At 41.2% G+C, this 25,537-nt stretch overlaps 1 protein-coding gene across 1 annotated transcript in view; it reads left to right on the forward strand.

The window, feature by feature from the left end:
* Positions 1–2,575, forward strand: part of T265_12979 (hypothetical protein) — a gene marked incomplete at both ends in the record, with an annotated part of 10,553 nt that extends 7,978 nt beyond the window's left edge. Inside the window, one exon of the mRNA XM_009166593.1 lies at positions 2,149–2,575. Within this exon, the coding sequence (XP_009164857.1) occupies positions 2,149–2,575 (427 nt within the window). The remainder of the gene's footprint in view (positions 1–2,148) is intronic.
* Between the last annotated feature and the right edge of the window lie 22,962 nt (positions 2,576–25,537).

Below are 25,537 nucleotides of genomic sequence, written 5' to 3' on the forward strand. Positions count from 1 at the left end.
ATTACCAAATAGATGAACAAGACGTACGAAGAAGTGGTAGCCAACGGTTCCCATTATCTCAGAATGAAAGCTGAAAGATGCAGGTCGGCGAAGAGGAACAATCTATGCACCACCGGAAGAGCGTACACCATTACCATATTCCTCATTGTGATTTATTAAATACCAGATTACCAACAACTGCAACGCACGGATAATTCTAGTAATGGTAGTGCCAAAATTCGAGCAAGGGTGATATGGGCAATCGAAATTTGACTTATATTTTGAGGGATCTTTCTCCATAAAAAACCTGTTGTACGCATCACTGGAATTCCGGCGCATATGTGAATCCTGTAGTTTTTGTGATACAATGGACTTGAAGGGAAAGTATGACAACTTGGTGCTAGTTTTTATAAGCTTGAGGGTTTACCGACTGTCCAAGATGATGGTAACTAATCAGGTAATGGGACAATTGAACAATGCATTGATTCACGCTTATCATATCTTCCGGATGTGCTTTCTGTTTATCCGGTAGTGTTTGCCTGGCTAACTTCAACCTTATCTCCCACAAATGAGAGAGCATATGGCAGACCAGCACACCGAGTGAAGAGAAATGCAAAATCTAAGGCTGTAAATGTGATTTGGTGGTTGATTGCATGCAAGAATAGACGTGAGTAAAATATAGACCTTCATTAGAAGTATGGGCAAATTATGTTTTTAGAGATTTTTCTGGGTGAGTCGGGCAATTTCAAAAAAATATTATAAAAAGCAGCGATGCCATGGCTTTTTTGCTTTTATTCTATTCCAGTGCTTTTGCACCATCCAACTAGAGCAATTTTATCGCAACCACTGGGTTAGATTTCCGAGAATAGGTGGAACGAAAAAACCATCCAGACGCACCCACGAGGAGTAAAAAATGAGAATGAATCCAGAGTTTAGCACGTGACGCACAGATAACACCAGATGCGGGCCACAGTTTGTATTTTTCGTCGTCATTTTGAGGATTATCGGCCACCTTGTTGAAGAAGGCAGTGAGCTGACTACCTAGGTTGATACATTAGGCTCCAATAAATCAATGCTATGTAAAAGGAAAGAAAGAAAGATTTCTTTTCGGGTTTTCGTTTCCAAAATAACGCATGCGCAGGTTACTAGGCCAGATGCCAGAGACCAATCTGGAGACGTTCATCTGAGGTTCGAACTCGGGTCGCAGTAATCGTTGTTCGCAACCCTCACTGCTCGGCCTTCGGGGACACTACAGCAAAACGTTCGGCAATATGCTCTCCAACTACAGATGACTGCTCAGAATCGTGTTTCCTGGGATCCGTAATTGGAATACCGGTGGTGATTACCCACAAGGCAAGAATATTTGTGCACTGAGTTGCACAACTGGGTTCGTTATAAAGTATATTGACATGCAAAGCATCATAACCACTCTTGATAGAGGTACATTGACTGGGGCAGAAATCACCCTTGATTGCTTCACGACATGTATCATCTTTCCACACTAATCTGCGTAACGTGCTCCGTCACATAATTATTTGAAACTATGAAATCTGATTCATTCATTCTAAATTGGTTTACACAGTGCTGGGTGAAAAGCTTGGGTGAACCTATACAGCAAATGAAAGCGAAACACAAATTTTACAACCTTGTTTGTATCTAAATGTTACTCAAGTGGTAAGTTGACATCGTTCTAATAACCTCATAAATGTATACAAAATCCACTAAAACAGATAATCCTCAATAGTCAGATGATGATTGGGCAGCTAAATTCCACGTAAATCGGGTTTGGATAACATTTGTATTTGTTTTGTACGATATGTCTGGAGCATTTAGTTGAAAATTCGTGCATCTAATGACGCTTTATCTTTGAGTTTACCATAATTTTCAAAGCTGAAGAAGCACCCTTACCTTGTTTTACAGGTCCCTATCCGAAAACACCATGCAAAACGGTCAACAAAATTTGATCGGCTTTAGACAGGGAATGGACTGAGCGAGAGTAAATTTGACAGGTAAAGGGAAGAATCTTCACACATGCAATGGAAATCCATCTACAAGAGGGAAGGCCTATCTTTTAAATGACATTAGGTCACTTTCCTCCGTCAGTGTGGCTGAAAACAAAGTAGCCATGTCTTACAGCTCTTTTAATTATGGTGCGATTTATTTTTCTAGCAACTGTCAACAGCCCGGTCCAATGTCATGTGACATGACAGCACCGCTGCTCACAGACGCTCTGCCAGTCGCCATATCCACTCTACCCGGAATGAAATCAGGGCTGATGGCCGTGCGACATCTTGGTGAACGACCATTTTTTCAACCCTACCTTACACCCTGCCCCGTTACCCCAGGGTTCCCGTTAATAAATCCTGCACCGTTACCGAGATTTGGAATGGCGGAGAACCCTGTGCATCCAACTTTTCCGGTAGCCGGGTTTCAGCAATATGGGCTAACACTGCGTGGTCAGACAATCTTACCCGTTTCACTGTCAACAAGCGACTTACTGCAGACCAACACCTATGGATGCGGCTTCTTGCCATCTGACAACATTCCACGTACGACGTTTATGCCGAATTTGAACGGAGTTTCTCTACTGTGCTAGGTTAGTTCATTACAGTGTACACTGGACAATATTCACGATGATCTGGCAAAACCTCTCTTAGGTCATCATGCACATTAATTAATTATTACCCTTTTAGTCAGTCTGTTCCACCGACAATTTCCTTTTTGTCCATTCCACTCAAGAATACGTCACATCATTTGGCTCAGCAGCAAAAAAACGTAGAGGAGCTACGCGGTGCCGTCAACCAGAATAGATTTAGGCATCAAGGCTGAATTCAGCATCACAGATAGTCACTATTTTCTCATGCTCATGATCTCGCAGGATAAATGCTTGCAATTCTAATTCTTGATACTTTTGTCAGCTTGAGTCCTCTGTGCAGTATTTGAGCTTCGATGGAAAAGTTCAGTTAGGTGAAGTGATCACAGCGAGCACAATAGTTTGAGTTGGACTATGGATCGAAACTTATGTTGCAATTACTGTCCCTTCTATTGGTGATTATTGTTTGAAAGTTCACGGTTACCGGCTTGACATCATAACAACATCTAACCAGCCGGGCACCGAAACGACATATACAGCATGCGACCCTAACTGTTGAAGAAATGTTTAACCGTTTCGCATTACAGTGTTCATCACAAAATGGACAGTTTACCATTGCTATGCGCATGAAGGTTTGTTTTACGAGGACTTCAACATGTATCTACTGGTGGAGACGGATCGCTCTCTAATCATGACACAAAATTAGTTAATCCGAACTGCGGGCATTGAAATACAGAAATGAGTATCATTCTTGTGTCCCATCCCAGCTCACCATGCAACTTAATATCATCCTCTCTGTCCGAAATTTTTAACTTGGGAACATGATACCACAAAACACCTCAAGGATGTGGTTTGAAGCGATCTTGAATTCCACTTACATTTGTAATCCGACTAGTAATACTAGGTAAGATAAAAAATCTAAGGAGTTAGGTGGTCCTTATGTCGAGTCCTCTACTATCCTAAGCTATTTTTCGGCTTGAAAATGTTCTTTTCAAGACACTTTAGTGTGCATTTGGCATAAAAACATCACAGGTTACAAGGAACCGTGAATAACTTGCAAATTTGGCCTTTCCCGTCATCGTGGTTTCGATGAAAATGCACGTTGTGTAAATGTGAACAGCCTGTTCAACTGCATGTGTATTTTAACCTGCTCTGTTTTATTTTTATTACTGCGTTACCTTGAGGATAACATTAGGTAGTTTTCAGCCCTAAGGCAAAGTTTCATTATGCAAGTGAAGTCAGTGAACCCTCAAAATCCAAGTGGTGCTGGAAACGTTTTTCACTCATTTCGTCTTTCTACTCTGCCTTCCCGTTTAGTGAACAAAAGAACATAATGCGCGAAACAAAGACGGAAGCACACAACACATTTTCCATTGTATATCCTTTTGAAAGAGATCCATCAATCTGTATTCTAACCATTTTCAATCCATAGCCGTTAAATAAATTACACTTCTTTCAAGACTGAAGCATACCGTTTCACGAAAACGCATCTTTGTGATATACACATTTCGTCGCAAGTTATCCAATGCTTGTTATTCGCTGGAAACTTTGATATTTTGCCGAGAACTGTGAAGTGTTATTTTTGATGGCCCCTCTCCTACTGCTTGCAACTATATTTGAAGGCACTTGGCACTTTTTCACACATTGGAGATCTTTCACAAGTATGCATTCCAATGACCCTTCTAAACGATACTGTTGGCATATACAAAATATTGATCTCAGACCAATTAGTAATCCACCCACACACCATCCCAGTAAATCCCGGAGCACAACCGTAGTCTTTGTAATCCCATACTCACCGCAACGTACAATCGGCTGGATGGGCTTGACATCAGGCAATTTAGAGAAACGGCAGCACACGTCAAGTGGAAAACATTTTCAATCTCCCAAAAACTGCCACTCATAATGCTCATTCGGAATTCATCAGAAATTCTTCGCAACGGTTCTGATCCACGAAGAAGGCCCTGCAAAAATCATTACCTGACTTTCCTGGCCTTCGACACTATATGGTAATTGATTTGTTCTCGTTGTAGTCAATACAAAGTACAGATGAATGATTCCGCCTCTTCTCTTCTGTCAACTGTTGACAAAGAAGTAACTTCAGAAAACACCAGGTGCGCATTCTGTGGTGTGGGGGGTAATGACTCCATCAAACAAGTTAGTGTTTTGCAAAACGAAAAGTAAGTTGAAAGACGCTAGCAACTAATCTCTTGGGGAGAGTGTCGCTGGATTTCGGGGAAGACCATCAGAGTTACTTGCCGTAAAGCTCAAAGGTGCCACGACTTTTTCAACTGAACTTCATGACGCCTTAAGAGTAGTCCCTCAAGTAGCGACATAAACGATAAGTTTGAATACAAGTGATCAAGCTTTGAAGAGCTTAACAATAGTATTGTGTAACAGGGCAAATTTACCAACAGCATTCCAGATCACATGATCATTGAGGGGCCATGCAAGGATATAAGCTTGACCGATCCCGTTAGAGAAAAAGAGTACAAGATCAACTGTTTCAGTAAATTATAACTGAGTAAACCGGGAGTACAATGCGTGCAGATTTTCACTGACTTGTTTGAAAACACTTTTACTGGTAAAGTGTCAAACTTGACGAAGCCCAGTTAGTAGAAAAGTCATTCTACTGTTTTAGTTTTTGTGTGCAAAATGACTTTTTTGCTAATGTTTGAATGCTTATAGGCCCTTTATTGCAAGCGACTCTGGAAAAATATCCAGTACAGCATCTGCCAAACAGCAAACAGAGATTAGCTGGGCTACAGTGAATTGCATAGACCGTCAAGAGACTAATTGCACCATATTGAAAGACAATAAGGCAAAACGACCAAAAAAACTGTTCCGTCATAACTTAGCCAGGATACTCAGACATTCATTTAGTCCGTGGTACATTCGTTTATGCCCACCAGTGAATATAATAAACGGACAATAAAATCTTATTATACCAGCTATTTTTGATAAAAACGACAGTCTTTTATGCTCAAAGGAATTCACTGGGTTTTTGTAGACACGGGGAAGATCACACAGTTATGCCAAATCGATATTAGTTTGGTAACCAAATGCTTTTCACTGTGACAAGAAACGCTAAATCTTCTATAAGCAAAAGAGTTATTGGTTGTTGATTGGTTGTTGTTCAACAAATTACCAAAAGATTTATTGTTAAGTGTACAATCCGCTCAGCGTACATTTGCTGGTATATTTGCCGCAATCTGTTAGATATATAAAAGTTTTCAGAAGAACAAAACTTTTCAGCTGTGGTGAGAACTAAGTGAATTCGGATATCTGAATTGGCTATGGCTAAGGATGTGCTCGATGAAGGGTATTTTTCGGTCCTCGAAGGGAGCTTCTTGGAAGAAGCTCGCTTTTTGTTCACCTGACTGATGCCCGCTGGTACTGTGGCAAGTTCAAACTCGTTTTCAGTTACCTGCCCGATCCGTGTCATGCATGCTGTAGATAAACAGAAATCTTTCAAGACTGTGCGAAAAGTGATAGACTCTCCATCTTTCACGCATTGCGAGACGCTTAGGAGAATCATTCTGACGCCAGTGAGATGCAGCCCCCACGTAATCACGAATGCTGATCGATTTTTACCGGTTTGAGCTGTCATATGACATTATTGCTGATACAAGCTTGAAGTGTTCTACTGAAATGGCAACTGGGAGGTCGCACAAAACCGCTACCGTGGACTAGTTCATCTTAACAACGAGCATCAAATATATATGTTAGTGCTGTTCGCACCCATTGCCACGGTACGAATCAACGATAACCGACACATCATATCAACTGCTGCGAATTTCACCTTCTTGAACTCACCTTATACTTCATTACGTCAAGTCCTAACCTGTAACGGTCTCTGTTTTTGTCAGAATTCGTGGGTTGAGAGACAGTACACGACGGAACTTGATTTTTTTTCCATGCGCACATGACAAAGGAACATGTTATCATGTAATCGACGTGTACTCAACCCAATTAGAGTCGCTGTAGATTACGCGCGTTTCGTCGATTACCAGAAAGCTAAAAATTCAAATATACTGAGCAGCCGTTAGTTGTCTACGCTGACTTTGTCGACCACATATGGCAGACGCCCAAAAGAATGCCATTGTACGACTGTACGATCATGCAAAATGTGAAGTGGCTCATTCATCAGGCAGGCCCAATAGGCACACTGCTACGATTTTGTGCCGCAATTCGGTGTACGCACACACTGAGGAGTAAGTGTCATATGATTATATATTTGAGCCACTTAAAACAGGTACCGTCCGGAGTGCATGTGACTTATTCATCAAATTTATAAAAAGCCATACGAACATAATTATTAGTTGTTTAAACCTATGAAATAATTTCCCTTCTGATGGGCCATCAAAGGGAGAATAATAAGAGAAGCGATTCGACCATGTTCAGAAATTACCAAGGCTGTTTTCAACGAAGTAACTGTAATTGAAAATCGTAACACAGCCTTCAGAATAGTGAAAAGCTTCCGTTCCTCACATTTTTCAAAGTGGTAGCCTTCCATACCGCTAAATGTGTGCAACCGAAAACTGCTCCACGGTCACGCCAAATCAACATGCGCAGATTTTTCAAAGTTTCGATCTAGATTTTCAAAACCGTTTAAAAACACAGGGCAAAAATGTATCCGTACATCTTATCTGTTCTTTTCAAAAGCACAAACACAGTTCCCCGCTACATCAGTGTCTATATGGCATTTCTATAAAGTACAGCCTCAATTCATTGGAGAACAACCTTAGAAAGTGGTTGTGACAAAGAACGTCGCCGCTAGGTATTCACGCCAGTCACAGTCGGTTCTGCGTTGATTCGCAAAGAGTAAATGAGAACTGGATAAAGTCAAAAGAAAGGGTGAAGCATATCATGGAAACTTGATCGATAGAATCATTCTTGGATTTCGGTTGATGGTCTCTCCTAGAAGACGAGTCTATACTTCGCTAACTTGGATTCAGATTGCCCCTGCTTGTACGCCACCATCTCTTATTGAACATTGATACTAGTCTTTCTGTTCAGATACTTTCCATGTGAAAAACAAAATCTTCTTCACCTACATAAGACGACTGTTACTATTCTTTCCAGGATTTATTCATGGAAGATTTCCGCTAGCTATTTTAATCAGAGTGAGCTGAACTATGGTGTGAAGCTTTCGTTACACGTCAATTACCCCAAATTCTCCACCTTTACGTCTCAACAGCTTGAAGTAAGAGAAACTGACCCAGAAAGAACTGGAGCCATCATGAAAGGGAGATGCTCAACTTCAAGCAGTGGACTTAAGTCTGAGTTGCTAACGATTGATTTGTTGTCCTTGTGGCTTCAACAGAGTTGCACCAACTGACAAACTTCTGGTCGTTGAGTTTATCAACGAGCTATGTGGTTGGTCTTCGAATGTTTCACCACTAATTAAAGCCACACCATTAGATGGTTGTTGCGGAGCGATGCGTTTCGACGCGTCAGAGTAGAAGATGGAAGAAAGTTAATACTAGTGAGTACAAATGTAAGACTATATGATAAAGAATGTTTAGGTCAGCTAAGGGAGCAGATAGATGACAGCTGGTCATTTGTGCCAATCTGTACGTGGTGATCTATGTATAACCTTGTGTGAGTCGAAAGGGGATTGGACAAGGATTGATAAAAGCAAAACTCCACTCTCATATATACCGGATGAAACAAATAGCCAGCGGGAATAGGCACAGTTTCTCGGTCGTTAGAGGAAAGCTGTGGCAAAACTTTAGCCCTATAACTGTCCGAGGATTTTCTATTGTCTTGATAAGTCAGAATTATGGGGTGGTTCTTCATAGCAGGTTGCAGAACAATGGTACCTGTGAATTAATTTGCATAAGCAGTGCTGGCCTGTGTACTTTCTTGAATAAAAACCTACTAACCAGAATGGATCTCTATAATTGTAGAAATGCATTGTTTTTTTAAGGAGAAGGTGAGACAGGGAAACAAATGTGAAACAGGAAATGCTCAAATGAAACCACACCAACGGTGGGAGAATAATACCGCAAATAATACGGCAGTAGTTGTAGCTTCGAGTTTCATCAGGTAACAACCGCCTCTTGACCCGACCTTGCCTAAACCTAAATAATATACTTTATTCTGGTTAGCCGACAAATTCAGTCGTTTGGACCCAAGACAATAAACATTCGCGCTTGCATTATTTGCAGCAGGTATAAACACACCTGCCAAAAGCCAAACGAAAACGCACTATGACTCAAGTGAACATGGTCATCCGATCTATCACGCACGTATCGATTCAAATGAACAAACGTATCAAATTTGTGGCTTTCATTTTTGTTCAAGGAAATTTCACATAACTGCCTTCCTATAAATCCGCAGTTAGGCATTGATTAGCTTGACGTCGGTCCCGTCAGAAATCTCTCAGGCTTTAAGTGTCAGTCTTTTATAATCTGAAAATTCGATGCAATTTTCATTTAGTGTCTGGGAGAGGAAACGAGAAAATTAACTTTACTGTTTCCCGTATCGCCTGTCATGCTGAGTCCATCTAAGAGGCATACTGTAGAGGGGTTAAATTTTCAAATTTTACTGTTCAGTTCGACAGATTTCAAAAACTTCTTGCGGCGACCAATAAGGAGATTTTTATACTACACCATACTTTGCTCTGCAGAAGCAAGTGTGACGTTTGTTTAGCATAAAGAAGACCAGAACATGAATGCTCATTTTTATACATGTCTTTGTGAATGAGCGACTGTTTCACACGGACAAAAACCTCTTTTTTAACAGAGTGACGTATGTCAAAGCTTCACAATTATTGCTGTTAACTTAAAACAATTTCCTATCACTGCATTCAGCTGTGTTTTGTCATTGTACCCCCTTCAAGTTTTCATTTACACGGTGATAAAAATGCCACAGTTTGTTCTTCCCACACCTTCACTTGAGAATAGCGGTATTTTCAATATAAAACTGTAACGCAATAAAAACTCGATGTATTTTGAATTGGCCGAAATAGTACACTAAAAACTTCAGGTGATCTGAATGCGTTCAGGAGATTTCAAATTCAGCTAATACCCTTACCTTGATCCAATCAACCCCAATAAGCATTCGGTATGTGCACCATCCTTCGGTTCATTTACCAAGGCGAACAGGTCATAATTACTATGTTCTTGCTCGTCAAATGTATTCCGGATATCGGAATCAAAGTTGCCTTCTTCAGCAGGTTAAATAGTACCACATGGATCTTGTCTGTAAACCAAGGAGAATAGATATTTACCTAAAGTCCAAAGGAAAGAAATTTTCTTTGCGACAAAACTAGTCAAACCAAAATCAAAATCGATCATTTTTCACGCTAGTTCATCTGCGTACGACCAAGAGAAGGAAAAATGGTCTTATAAACTTCCTACCAGGTGTCCTCTTGAGCCAAAGACTGGGTATCTCAACTGTAACAAGGTCCACTGATCAGTATATGAAAGTCCCATCTGTCCAGTGGGCGCTATTATAACCTCCGCGTTGGAAGTACACTTAGAAAATACATGCCTTGCAGGGTAACGTGAGTAAGTCAAATCTAACTGGTTTACGAATTGACAGAGGCAAGCTGACATGCTCTGCACGGTCCATACATCTCGTTTTGCTGTTTACAAATCCATTCGTATTACACGAATTCCCATTTGTGCCGGATGCGAAATTCTTTGAACATCTCGGGCAAGGTAACCATGGTTGATTCTTACGCCAGCAGATATCGGCACTGTCTGTTTGATTTGCTAACTATTGCCCATTGATAAAACTTTATTGTAGAAACCGTTTATACAATTTCCGTCAAGGCATTCCATAACAATCGTGTGGGCCTTGATTATCGGGACTGCATCTTGCGTGGTTTCGAGTCAATTTGAGCAAACCCAAATAGCGTTTGCATAGTAGGATAATACTTATAGTAACAGTAGGTAATAATAGGTACAGTAATAGTGGTAGTAATACTGTAATACTGTAATAGTACTGTGATAATATTATATTACTTTGATAATACTGTGATGATGCTGTAATACTGTAATACTGTGTGATAGTTTTCTGGGCATCTACTTAATTTTTTTTTCATACGGTGCGCATTTTGAATGGAAGCACAAAATCTCAGAAACAAACGCCCTACATAGTACTACATGCATCAACAATCCACTTAACTGATAAGAAACCCCATCTACGTTCTTCCTGTGCCCTGTAGTCGGGTGCCACTATTTGAAGTTGTGTTTCAATAACATTGAAAATGTCATGCGGACGTCTCGTAGGCCCTGAAGTATTGCAATTTTGTATCGCAAAAAAACGCACACGTTCGAGGAAATATTGTGTGTCGACTGAAATAGTTGCATCACGTGCGTAAACACGGTTACCCAATGTAGCGTCATCAGACAAGTAGTGAATAGTTTTACATGTTCACTAAGCGGAAGTCCAGATGCCTCGTTCACACATTGTTGGTGGCCATATCTTCACTTGACAGAATGACTGAAAAATTACTGGCAATACAGCCTGACAATTTTGCACTGATAAATCGCGAGTAATATCCAAATTCAACTTTGAGTGGTGAAAGTCTAACTGCATAAACTAACCGAATCTATTTCTATCGGTTTTGGACCAGCGTACTATCCAACGTCTCAATAATGGTTTTTCCCAAGTAACAAAAGAAGAACGCAGTGTGATAAGTTCCGTCCGTTAGGTAATGTTCTGAAGAACTTCCAGCTCCGAAATTCATTATCTAGTTGATGTGAAACAACACGTTCCTTCTATTTGCCTCATTTGAAGATGGATTCTAGTTGCCATTTTATCAGCAGGTGAGCATTTTTGTTGTTCAACCTAATCAAAGGGGAAGCAGGCCTGAATTTCGCGTTCGCACCTAGTAAAGCGGATAAATTTTGTGCCACATTTGCGTAGAAAAAGGCTGATAATATGACGTTCTCTTTATGGGTTGCTCTTATTTTGGATGGAAAATAGATTGGAAAGAGTTGCGCCCGATGCATTGTATGCTATGAGTACTACCGTACTAACGTGCTCACTCCAGTGGGTGGACTGGAAGAGAAACAAGTGCTTTGCTACAAACACAATAAAGTCGATGGTCGTGGCGCCAGTTTATTGAGTGCACACAGCACCAGTTCTCTTATCTATCACCCATAATTTTTGTTTTTGTTACAACACTGGTAATGAATTCGTGACTTTCAGCAAAGCGATATGTTGCCCGTGAGACCATTTAAACTACCCGGAGTTCTAGGTGGTAGACAAAAAAAGAGTGGAAACTGTATTCCCTAAAATACCTTATTGTAGTCCGTAAACGCCATTACTACCATGGATATTCTACTGTAGATCGATGCTTAGTCGTTATCAGCTTGCTACAACATATTTAACAGATGTTCAGCTTCTCAGGGGTTCACTCTGAAAGTTAAGATAGCTGAAGCGCAAAGGAAGAACTGTTGGTTACCTGGCATATTTTTTAAAGATTCTCCTGCTTTCAAGCTTTTTAAAAATCAGCTGTTTGATGTGAGCCATAATTTGACTTGTTGACCATATCAACAACAGAAGTTTGTAGATTTGGATCGACTGTCTTCGTGTGACAAATTTCGCAGCGACTTCATTAGTTATTCTTTGTTTCCTATCCACTCAGCTACTTTGAGTCAGATACCATGGCCTGCTTTACAGTACCTTTGGTTGAAATTTTGCTTTTTAGATGCCTTACAAAGCTTTCTTGAATGGGCACTTATCATCGGTCAGAACATTTAATGACACGAAACTGTGCATATATTTGATAGCAAATTTCAACAGTGACATATATACAACATCACTGCTTCCTTCACGAACTCGAAGAAGGCACGTCTGGGAAGACATTATCAATTCAGGAATTTGTATAACCTGCAACATTGTGACATGTGAAAAAAACGGATCTACATACTCGTGTTACTTCACAATTTAGGAATGTGGGCAATGTGGTTGGGCGTTGCAGAAAATTTAACAAAGACGAGGTAAACCATACCTCACATCCATTCACGAGCGGCTTCTGCTTAGTTTGGATTATAGCCGTTTGGATCGCCAGCAATCAGGGCTGTTGTCTTTTTGCAATAGCGTTAGAAGAAGCAACAATATTAGTGACAACTGGAATGAATCAAGTGTCTGAAAGTTGTGGAGGCTGGATTGTGGTGGAGTATCTAGCGATTGTCCCGGACTGTCCAGCCTATCACCAGCAATACACGCCAAGGCATTGGTACTTTTCTACTCATTCCAAGCCTGCATTCCTTTCCTTGAGTTAGCCTCCATAGTAACCACAGATGAATGAATAAACAAACTCTGATCTTTGTGGCGACCACTTAGCTCGTCCTCATTGGCTGAATTCCTTCGTATTCCTTATTCCCATCAAAAATCGTAAATCATGATTTCGACATTCACGGTTTTCTAAATATGTCTACTCTCGATATTGTGCCACTATTTCTCTTTTATTCCTGGGTTTACATCGAGCAGGGGAAGAAAGCTACTGTGTGACAAACTGGACAGTCCTTTGTTCTCAGTGTCCTGATGATGACCCATGGTACCTGCTCAAGCGTACTTGGCGTATTTGTGTTAGCGTACTCACCATTGCTCGTCTCTAGTATATCTGACAGAGGATGAGAAATTGTATTCCTTTCTGCACGGACTGAGTAGCTCATCATCCCGTCTGACTGTCTAGTGGCTGATGTATCTAAAAGAATGTCCGTTTCGTATTTGCGCTTAAATGTGCGGAGTAAGCTATCAAATTTGGACGTTTCATTTATTTTCATTTGCTTCTGTCAAAAGTAACGAGAAAATACATCGTTCAGGGATCGTTTCTAAGAGTAAATTACATGCTTGTTGTGCAATGGTTTTATTCCACTCTTTAAAATGAACAAGTTGGTTATTGTTAGACCAGCGGACTGCACAGCGCCAAGCGTCTGTTGAAGTGGCGCCATCATATAAAAGCTCATGTAGCTATTCAAGGACATGTATCATGGGACGCCGAAGAACACTGTAAATGTGTTCACGGAATACTCAACCTTTTGGTCCGTGTTATGATATATTATGTGGTCCCTTGTCTCCGGGGCTTAATCAATCTCGGGGATATCATTTTGTTTCCCATGTGTGCTATTTTCAGCTGTTTAGAATTTAATTTCATTTTAGAGTACTTTCCTCTCTGAAGTTACAGTTTTTCAGTTAATTAGTACTTAAACCTCATGGGGAAAAGGAACAACGCCTTTGGTGCGGAGTTATTCATTAGAAAATGCCAACTGAATAGTTAAAGACTATTGGGGAGGAGAGCAAAACTCTCATATGCATCTTGTTTAAAAAATCGAATATCAATCTTCTCCTTGAACGCGTCTTCCTAAACTCCCCTGGATATTTATTGACCTGTTGCTCAAATACAACCGAATGCTACAAATCGACCAACCAGATTCCGTAATAGATCTCACTTTTCAAGAGACGCAAAGTGGACTTACGAGAAGACATACTACTCGCATGCCCTCCCATCAGTAGTATCACGGTTGGAATGGTAGCGGCTCAGTTGGGTTTCTCTTGCGTAGTAATGCTACGACGGTTGCTAGTTGAACTGGTTTACAAAGTGTTTTGTGTCTGTTTGTAACAATATCAGAATCGCGTGACTTTACGAGTAATTCGTCCACGAATGGCGTTGACCTACCTACATTCAGTGCTACATACTTCTTTCTGATAAATTAAAGGTGTATTTCTTTCAGTACGTGGTGATGCAAATGTTCAACCTGTACCACTCGGTCACTGGCATTTCTTCCGCGCTATCTTACACTCTGCTGTCCACCAGTGTACTTATCTATTTAGTACTGTTTCACAGTCGCACGACCACCTGTGATCGCTGGTTTGTCTCTTGCACCGGATGACTTGATTACATAAGTTCCATCATCAGTAAGGAAGCAGTTAACAAAACAGACCTATCTCGGAACTCCTATACAAATACGAAATTCCGCAGCCAGTAGTGGTTACATCCTCCAACAATTAAAAGACTTGAAAAGGACTCGATTCCTGTCGGTGAGTGTTACCTCCCGGGAACACCATGTCTTTTGACCGATACAAAAAGGAAAACACCCCATTTTCCCCATTTGATTCATCTCATTTCTGCTTCTGATGCAACAAAACCTGCTTTTTTAATTCACTCTGCGTGTTTAGCACTATCAGGGGTTTTAGTATTTGACCGATTACAGTTTTGTATCATGAAAAACGTATTGTACCGATGTCTGATACAGTAATATCGGTATAATAATAAAGACAGGTTAATTAAGAGTCCTGTGTTGACGATGTTCTCTTTCGTTCGACCTAAAATAGAATGTACACCACATGTGAGTCTGTAAACTAGTAGTCGAATATTTGTTGGTTTTTATCTGACTAGCTGAAAGCTGGGTTTTAAACAATTTTTATCCGGTTAAAGTTTTGAAAATGTTAGCTGAGAGGCCGAATCGGTCATTGACTCACCAACACCTCCCGTGTAGCCAAACCTCTACTTTTCACTAAAGCTGGCAACATTTCTCCCTCGCTGGAGGTAAAGAAACGATTCACGGAAATTTGCGTACCCAAGTAATCCATTATAGCAAAATCAACGTTTTAAACATCTTATTTCTCAACTGGCACTAGTCACGAGCACACCATGCGGATAAATCTGCCCCAAAAGTCTTTGAATGATGGCCAGGGTAATGCATTCTCATGCGAAATGGCCACAAAACCTCAAATAAGAAACATTTTCTCTCTTAAAATTCGGGATTGTTGGAACGCGCTGTCTGTATTGGAGGCAAATCTGTGTCTCAGTGGATCAAACACAGAACTGTGATGCAATTCTTGCACCTTTCGAACGCCCAAGGTCAGCTGAAGGATAATTTGTAGGTGGCTGTGAAAAATCGTAGTTCTCAGTTTATTTCATACATTCTGTGGTGTCGAATTAGTAAACAGTCGTATTTAAATTTTAGAGAGGATCGCAGGTGTACAAGAACTTACGCTGAATCTATCTTTAACCTCTCTAGGTTTTTAAGTTAAAAACGCGCGCACAACCACCCGACTGAATATATTGTCATGCCAGATCCGTCAAAGTTATACTTCATTTTGTGCACCGAGATTTGTGTTCACAAATATTATGTGTGCACGACTGAAATCACTTAACAGAGATCCAAAAAGCGCCGACGCCTCCATAGCTCAGTGGTTAGAGCACTGGTCTTGTAAACCAGGGGTCGGGAGTTCGATCCTCCCTGGGGGCAGTTGCTGGCTTTTATGAAGTCCAGTTCTAAATAGGTTTCACAGGACCACGCGTAGAAACATTCTGCTGGAAACCTGTTTGGTTCAAGTAAACGTTCCAGTAGTAGTGCTTTCAGGCCGCCTTATGGCCACGGACAAAACTTTTGCCTGTTTACCAATGGTATTCTCTCAAACTGATACAAATAACTCGCCTGAGCCATTTCATTCATGCCTTCGCAAGGCAACTGTTACTCTTCAGCTGCGGGCACTTAGCGACTGGTTCCCGGGGTTTCGTCACGGTTGCCGGTCCCTCATATGGTTGAAGCGCTTTCTAAATACCAGTTCGTTCTTGGAATAACATAGTCCTTACACACTAGGTGCTAGATACGCCAAGATCAATGAATCCATAATACACAGACGTAAAATCAAGATAAATGTTTGCAAAAACTTCACCCTCGTTGGGACTTGCAGAATATTTTTTCAATTTTCTTGATGCATCATAAATCAAAGTCCGGAAATCTTGGAGATAAATGACCGGAGAGTATCCGCAATAGTTAGATTTTATTCAGTCACTTGCAATTATATGAATCAAGTGATTGTTTAGATGAACTGTTATTCATGAATATCACTATTTCCACAATTTTTCGATTTTTCATTCTTGTGACCTGTGAGGAGTTCATTAAAGGCGCCTGCGGAGCGCTCCGTAGGTTTTTAATAACACATAGATCCTTAATTTGGTTTATATGCACTTCAATGGCGTTTTTGAGTGCTTGTTCCAGTTGCACTCCGTCTTTGCCTAAGGTATAACGTTTTTCTAGAGACCTTCTCCGGCAACTTACACGGTCTCTACATGCATGTGATGAGAGTGTTGTTAACACAAATCAGTGATACCTAAAGCGCCATTCAGCGATTATGTATAACTGTGCAGTCGAAAATGAGGTATTTATCGTGCAGGTTCAATATGTATGGGACGAACTAACGAGAAATTTTATAGGAGGTTGTGGAAATAGCATCAACCGTTATTCATTTCACACTAGAGCTGTCAAGTAACCTATCGTGCTGAGCAAGGTATTATTACGGCATATAGTAACTCCTGAGCCAGTTGATTTATTTATCGATCCTTACTTTTGTCATTCAGTAACAAGTAAAACTTGTAAAACATGAAGACAAATACCCTCGTTTGCAGACTCGTGCAATTTTCACGAGAACTTGCTGAGAAGCAGCTGATTCTCTCGTTAATAATGTCTTTTTATCTGGGAGTGCTGCTTCTCATTTTTCAGTTGATACGATATACGGGATGTCAAAGTAGAGTTGCACAGGCATGTGCAACATATTACATATAAGGCTGCCCGAAATTCCTCGACAGTTCCCGACCGGTTTCACTCTTCTCAGGGTTCATTAGGAAGGCGTAGTCCCTAAGTGTTCGTCAACGCTATGTTCTACTTGAACCCTGAACTCTCATTTGCACACCACTTTTGTGCGTGGCTCTCGAAACAAAAATGCTATCGGGTCCGTGTGAATCCCTTTATGTGCATACGGATACTGCACCAACATGCCATCAACCCTACCCGAATTGAAGAAACACCTTATTGTTGTCTTGTTCAATGGCGAACGGAATTCGAGTCTTGCTGTCGAGACACTTGTATATGCTCGTGGTTTTAAAATATGGTAAGCACTTCCTCCACACATCGCCTTTAAGAAAAATAGTTTATATACGTTTGCTGGATTTTTTCAGTAGATGTCCAGTCCTTACACACTAGGTGCTAGATACGCCAAGATCAATGAATCCATAATACACAGACGTAAAATCAAGATAAATGTTTGCAAAAACTTCACCCTCGTTGGGACTTGCAGAACATTTTTTCAATTTTCTTGATGCATCATAAATCAAAGTCCGGAAATCTTGGAGATAAATGACCGGAGAGTATCCGCAATAGTTAGATTTTATTCAGTCACTTGCAATTATATGAATCAAGTGATTGTTTAGATGAACTGTTATTCATGAATATCACTATTTCCACAATTTTTCGATTTTTCATTCTTGTGACCTGTGAGGAGTTCATTAAAGGCGCCTGCGGAGCGCTCCGTAGGTTTTTAATAACACATAGATCCTTAATTTGGTTTATATGCACTTCAATGGCGTTTTTGAGTGCTTGTTCCAGTTGCACTCCGTCTTTGCCTAAGGTATAACGTTTTTCTAGAGACCTTCTCCGGCAACTTACACGGTCTCTACATGCATGTGATGAGAGTGTTGTTAACACAAATCATGAATACCTAAAGCGCCATTCAGCGATTATGTATAACTGTGCAGTCGAAAATGAGGTATTTATCGTGCAGGTTCAATATGTATGGACGAACTAAAAATGAGGTATTTATCGTGCAGGTTCAATATGTATGGGACGAACTAACGAGAAATTTTATAGGAGGTTGTGGAAATAGCATCAACCGTTATTCATTTCACACTAGAGCTGTCAAGTAACCTATCGTGCTGAGCAAGGTATTATTACGGCATATAGTAACTCCTGAGCCAGTTGATTTATTTATCGATCCTTACTTTTGTCATTCAGTAACAAGTAAAACTTGTAAAACATGAAGACAAATACCCTCGTTTGCAGACTCGTGCAATTTTCACGAGAACTTGCTGAGAAGCAGCTGATTCTCTCGTTAATAATGTCTTTTTATCTGGGAGTGCTGCTTCTCATTTTTCAGTTGATACGATATACGGGATGTCAAAGTAGAGTTGCACAGGCATGTGCAACATATTACATATAAGGCTGCCCGAAATTCCTCGACAGTTCCCGACCGGTTTCACTCTTCTCAGGGTTCATTAGGAAGGCGTAGTCCCTAAGTGTTCGTCAACGCTATGTTCTACTTGAACCCTGAACTCTCATTTGCACACCACTTTTGTGCGTGGCTCTCGAAACAAAAATGCTATCGGGTCCGTGTGAATCCCTTTATGTGCATACGGATACTGCACCAACATGCCATCAACCCTACCCGAATTGAAGAAACACCTTATTGTTGTCTTGTTCAATGGCGAACGGAATTCGAGTCTTGCTGTCGAGACACTTGTATATGCTCGTGGTTTTAAAATATGGTAAGCACTTCCTCCACACATCGCCTTTAAGAAAAATAGTTTATATACGTTTGCTGGATTTTTTCAGTAGATGTCCCATGGATACATCAGGCGGTCACAAAGTACTCGTGCTTTGAAAAATTGTTGCATATTCTTCAGAGCACGCATACATTATTAAAAAGAGTCCCTAGTCATACGGCAAAATAGTGAATAACACGTGTGCAAATCTCAGTGGGTGTGTACATGAGTGTTCAGCTGTTTGGCCAGACCCACATCTGAAGTATTTTAAGGCCGAAGTTAAGAAGTCCGGATTTTACAGTCTCAGCCATTTTGACCAGCTACTGCCTCCGATGGTGAAGCGGGATGGAATCAACCAAAACATGACAAGTAAGTGTTATGAAACATGGCTAGGTCATACATGTGTTATGTAAGAGTACCTTTCGGCGATATATACTACTCTGTAGGTTATCCAGTTCGTACTTCTTGCTTCAGCTTCCTCAGATAGTCAAGGGGTGTATGTATCCAACAGGCTTTTAGACATCTTTTCACGCAATCGGTGAACAGCTGTTGAACAGAACAGCTCCGAATCCACATAGTAAAATAGGAAGACCCATTCATTGGGAAGACGCTCGCCGGTTCAGATTAGCAATATCCGTTTGTCTGTGACGGATGTCTGGGCTCTAAAATTTTTACCTGTTAACACGGATTTATTATTCGCTTCTTTTTTAGTTAAACAGTAATTGAATGGACTACGCAAGTTGAATCCTGAAGATGACGTCACCTTCTTCTCCCTACTTACGATGAATTAATACTCACAGAGTTGGATATCGTATTATTAATGAAAGATATATTCTAGTTTCTAGCTTTTATTTATTGTCTTGAATGCTCACAAGATCTTACAAGCAACTCCTGGGGTACGCGGTGCGCTAGCATAGAAGCAGAGACTGTACAATCAGGGACCTCATGACCACATGAGGAGCAACAAGCAACCCATTGATTTTTGGAAGGGATATTCAATACATTTTTTGCGTTTTGCAGATGCTGGCGTCTTCTTGAAAGAATGTATGACATTTCATCTCAGTCTGATGGACTTATTGACGGCAAATTGGGGAAGATACTGGGTAAATAAAATGTGACCGCTGATACTTTAACAGTCAAGTAAAAAAGGTCATCAACGCTGAGAAAAAAGTATAAGAATGGCCCATTCGGAGAACAGTAGAGTAATGGGATATGTTTCTGGAATCCAATAGTTTCATGTTTGACATTGCTTATAGTAATAAATAAGTTCACTTAGATTTTTGTACAGCCTACTGCGAAAGCAGGTATCCTTTGGATACCAAGTACATTAGAATTGCTTCAGACAGAATTCTTACCGTATTTCAGGTTCCAAAGCCATGTAATAATTGTCCAGGGACGAGAGCTAACAACACTTAGCAACCAATTTTCTCTTTAGGTAATCATTTTTTACGAAGTTTCCAAAAAGTCTGATGTGGAGCTAAATTTTGCCGTGTCTCTTTGAGCACCCGTTTGATGCTATCCGACTTACGGCAATCAAGGATCTTTCAAAGAGGCAGTCGTGAATTGAGTAGCTTGTTTAAAACCTGACGATCACCAAGCAAAAGCATAGTTGAGCATGATATAACATTCAGGCAAGCTTTCCAAAAGGCTTCATCGAAAGCCCTCGGTAGTCAATTTTCCCTACTAGTTACAATACTAACTGAAGAGTAGCAAGGTTAGTCGAACAAACATCGGTAACGTTTCGCCGCAGAAATAAAGTTCGGTCGGGTATCAGTTATCAACATACTGTCCATATATGACCACCAACCCTGTCTGAATGCCAATATCAACTATTGGTACAGTCCTGAAAACTGTGAGCATCCTGTTCGTTCTCTGCGTCATGATTACCAGATAAGCATCTAGTAACATCATGTTTTCTCTTCTATTAGAAAACTCACGTTTGCGGCATTACGAGGGTTGCATAAAGAAAGTACGAAAGTATCTTGAAACACAAGTCAAAACTTACCAATTTTAGGTGCGGGCACAATAAAGTGGCGCGGTCTGCGAGTACAGCATCATTCGAGTTAACTAAATCAAAGACGGCTGCCTACCAAAATTCTTAGTGTCCATTTTTTAAACTGCCATCTCATCAGACGGCTCGCTTATTTAATATTATGAAAATAAATTTAAAGATGGTCCTAGGATTTTGACCCCCACAGACGGCAATTATATTCAGTGTAAATCACGGAGGGCGGCATTTCGTCGGGTTTTCCTTCAGCAATTCAAAAAGTTAGCTCATCTAACGAAAAGTCAAGAAGCTATTTTAAGTACGTACTATCCCTCCCGAAGGCAACTTGAAGATCAAGAGTTTTCATTGGGTTTGTAGGAACCTAAAGCATGCGAGTGCCGGTAAACTTAAGCGGTCATACTGAAAGGTTTTCTAATGCTACAAGCATTGGAAGGGAATCCGGGATTGACGAGATATTAGCAATCTGCAGCATCATTTTTGTCAGATAGCACTTGTACTCCTGTGAACATTTCCCATCACGGAGGTAAATAGTACCTCAAATGTAAGAGAAGTTGTTCATTTAGTCCTCGCTCAAGCAGCGTTGCTCATTTTAGTTTGAGCGACCGAAGGGTGAGCAGATGAGCTTTTCACAATGCGACTTTAGGTTAAAGGCTGAAAATGACGATTAAAGACCGCCACGTTGGGAATGGTGGGGGACATGATTTGTGACGTCCTGATTACGTTGATTGCTTGGTTCACCAGTGCCACACCCCCTGGAGAGCTGCCGTCAAATACAGTGCAGCAGACTAAAGGTATAAAGTGCATCGCGATGGTTTATTAATGGCTGTCATAGGTATGGAACTATATTCCTTGAAATCAGGAGTCAACGGTCATCCACGATTTAACGTGATAACACGTTTAAGGACATGAACAGCAGGCGGCTCATACTATGTAGGTTTTCGCTTTTGGTTCCAGATATTCCAAAAACCATTTTCAGTTCTCAACTTTTGTAACTTTATCATGTCCAAAATCAGCAATGAAACAGATCACAAAGTAAAACAGTGGCCGTAAAACGTTTGAATTTCAAACGTTATCTTGAAGAGCTTCACCTTGCGACTTTTGACTTTCGGCGCAAAAAAGAACATAAGTTGATACCCGATTTCACACAGTATTCCAATGAGAATTTAAGGCACTGCTAGAAAGCAGTTTTTGTCCGTTAGGTCCAAGGATACAAGTTCCGTTATTGTTTCGTGCGACTCATTCACGAAAAGATTGCGGCGATGTCCTCGAGTTTTAGAACTACGTGAAAACAATGTACACAAGGTGGGCGCATTTTCGTAGCTGCTGATGAAATGATGTACACAAAAGGTCGTGTGTAGCTTTTCTGGTTGAAAACAATCCGAAATCTTTTTTGAAATCTATGCTTAATTTTGGGCGCGTCAGATTGCAATTTCATAAGACTATCCAAAACTCAGTTGGTTCAAGGACAAAATACTTGTAAGCCATTTAAGGTGCAAAACTATCACCATATGGATGATGGACCGGGTTGGTTTGAGGGAACCATTATTTTGAAAATCCATTGAGAGCACACGACGGGTTTCGCCCTTCTTGGGGCTCATCAGGTAGGCGCAGTCCCCGGGTTTCCGTCAACCTTATGTTCTACTTGAAACCAAATTGCACGAAATTAGCGAATATATTGCGCCTACCTGATGAGCTTCAAGAAGGGCGAAACCGGTCGTGGGCTGTCGATGGATTTTCAGCAACCTTATGAGTAGTACATTACAAATATACATGTATCGCGATATTTCAAATATCGTAGCGACTGAAACATGAGGCGGCCTGGTGCAGCACATTCAGTTGCCAGAGAACATCATAAACGAGAGATTCAGCTGGGTTCCAGGTGAGTCTCTCGAAAGAACCAAATTAGTTTGCAGATGAGTGTATATTCGCTGAACCATTATTTTGTTTACGACTGGGTTTGCGCGTATTTTGAGACGAGCAGCTACGAAATAACCAGTTTCCTTCCGTTTCCCTCGTCCTCTGAACCGTGTTCCTTTTACCCACTGTCAACTTTTACGATTTCTGTCAGACATTACTTCTGGGATGAACAGTGCTCAAGTTTACAATAGCTGGTGAGGTTATATGAACTACATAGGGAGCAAATGTTCACGTTTACATATGTAGGTAGTCCGTCGGAAAGGAATTCTGGATGAAAATACTGCATTTCCAATGCCTCAAACTTGCTCGTCACCCACGGGAAGTGATCGTATGTTATTCTGTGTAACATTTTCTGGCCTCGTTATGCAGATCTTTTGGGATTACTTGTTTCAAACTGGTTGGAGCATTTGAGTGCTTACTGGGTTGGTCGTGATGTTGTGACATCCAGGTCACATCAAGTTAACACTTCATTTTGCCGTTTTACTTTCGTTAAAATTCATTCATGCGTGACGTGAAAACGCCCCCGTTCGTTTTGCGTCAAACGATTACGTCCCGTTATGTTCCACAGGCTAACTCTGCACTCTTGGGTCCACCTCACTATATAGGTATGGTTGGTGGCAAGATATCGAATTTCTCTATGGCCATGGCTTGGTAGTATCACAGGTTTACAAAGTCCACAAAAAATAACTGAGTAAATATGAAGGCACCCCGCCCCAGGTGAGTTAATCCCTATGTACTATCATTTGTTATCAATGAAAGTGTCTGAATGTATTGACGGGAAGTAGTTGTGTGTTAGCAGTTGTTGCTGCAAGAGGCAAAGTTTTCTGAGTCCACGTTACGTGGACATGAATGAAGTGGTTCACAAATGGCAGCTAACCACTGAGCTCATAGGTAATATCGATTCATTGTTACAAAGAAAAAAGAAACTGCGGGTTCTATTCATTACGTTCCGGATGATAGCAATAGTATAGATAAACGCTGGTAACTGTACTTTCTAGCGGCTTCTGGCGACCCATTGTACTATAGTGGAAAGGATGAGAATAGTTTGTTAGACTTTCCACGACCTAACAAGCGGTCCGTTGGTACAAAACTCGCGCAATTGTGTAGCAAACAAAGAAATACCCGTAGGAAATGAGGCCTTACTCGCTGCATAGAGGAGGGTGGGTAAGCGAAAACATCCTACTACGGACACCTCCCTTCTTTCTCTTTCACTTACTCTTTCTTCCCCCTCCTCGCATCCCATTAATAGCTCTCTCCTTCTGGACCCAGCACTCAGAACTGATAACTTCGTTCAGTCTGCAACGGTTTTTCAAGCAAAATTTGCCCTTCGTCCGGTGCCGACATCCTCAGCCATCTCGGAATCCATCATCAAGCCTCGACACCCAGCCTCTCTAGCCACCTTCAGTGTCCGCACTCTGAAGTAAGTAGGCCAACAAACTGCTCTTGCTTACACACTGGACTTACTTGGCATTGTTGTACGCTGTGTATCAAAAACAAGAATTTAATGTGTAAGCACAGTGATTGAGCTAACCACCCTATCACTCTCCACTCGGTTCTGGTCGTCAACTTCTGTTTATCCATAAGCTGCTGTGACGGGGTGTACAGAGGCTGGTATCATCCTGAGTCGGGTGGAAGAATCTCTACCAGACAGCATAACTGCTGATAGTTGCCTGTGTGCGGTTCGTCTGGCAACGCCAGTGCATGGGCCTTACAAGGGAGAATTTAATCACTGTCTATTTGCCATGTCTACTTTCGCCTTAACCGAATTTAGCTCTGACACCATCAAAGCTAATTTTTATGGCTCCCTGAATTTCTTGTTACGGCTGACTCAAAGCTCAGCATCGTCTCCTACAGATAATGCAACTGCCCCTTTGTTGGAGGTGAATTATTATTGGGAAGAGATCGCGATCTCCTTGCACAGTGCTGGAAGATTTCCGGTGGCAAGGAGCTACAAGGCCCATTCAAACACTGGATGTCAGAAGAAAAGAGGCACTGATTAAATCTCGGAGAAATATTCCAGCAAGTCTCGAACGTAACCTGACCCGACGAATTATCAGACGTCGAGTGAAAGAGAGCGTGCGAGCCGATTGTGAACAACCGCTTGTTGACACAGAAAGCCAAAGAAATGAAAGAGAATTAGAAGGGTAGTAATAACCAGTGATTATTCCTGTTAATCTGTGAGACCAGCCCTCGGAAGCGACCTGTGAGCGAAATCCTCAAGGATCAGAACGCAACTACCATTCTGAATAAAGAACATAACCATCAGCTGTCACTCATCTGGAGCCCGTAGCTGACATAAAATCGAATACAGTGAACGTGAGAACGCCTACTACCCCAGACGTATATGACTGCATGTTCTCTCAAACGCCACCTAACTTCTGGTCCGGACGACATCAAGCCAGTATTGTTTAAAGGTCTAGCTAAAGTTCTAAGTTAGCGCTTTCTGATCTGTCTGTCTGGATTCGGGAAAACAGGACTGTTCTGCGCAACTGGAGAAGTTGGCGATAGTGCCCCTGTGGTAACCACTGGGGTATCACCCCAGTGGCAAAGGGACTGTTAGCGTTAGTTTTTCTTCGTCGCCTTACGATGGCTCGTGCAACACTGATTAAAAGCAGTAAGTGGTATTCCGATCTGGTATGGTTTTGTTGACAACATCTTCACATCTTCGGGTGCTGAAACTAGGTCATACGAGAAACGACCCATGATTTTAGTATTCCTGTATTTACAAAGTGCATTCGGTCACAAGCTT

The sequence above is a fragment of the Opisthorchis viverrini genome (genome assembly GCF_000715545.1).
Source record: "Opisthorchis viverrini unplaced genomic scaffold opera_v5_28, whole genome shotgun sequence".
Lineage (NCBI taxonomy): Eukaryota > Metazoa > Platyhelminthes > Trematoda > Opisthorchiida > Opisthorchiidae > Opisthorchis > Opisthorchis viverrini.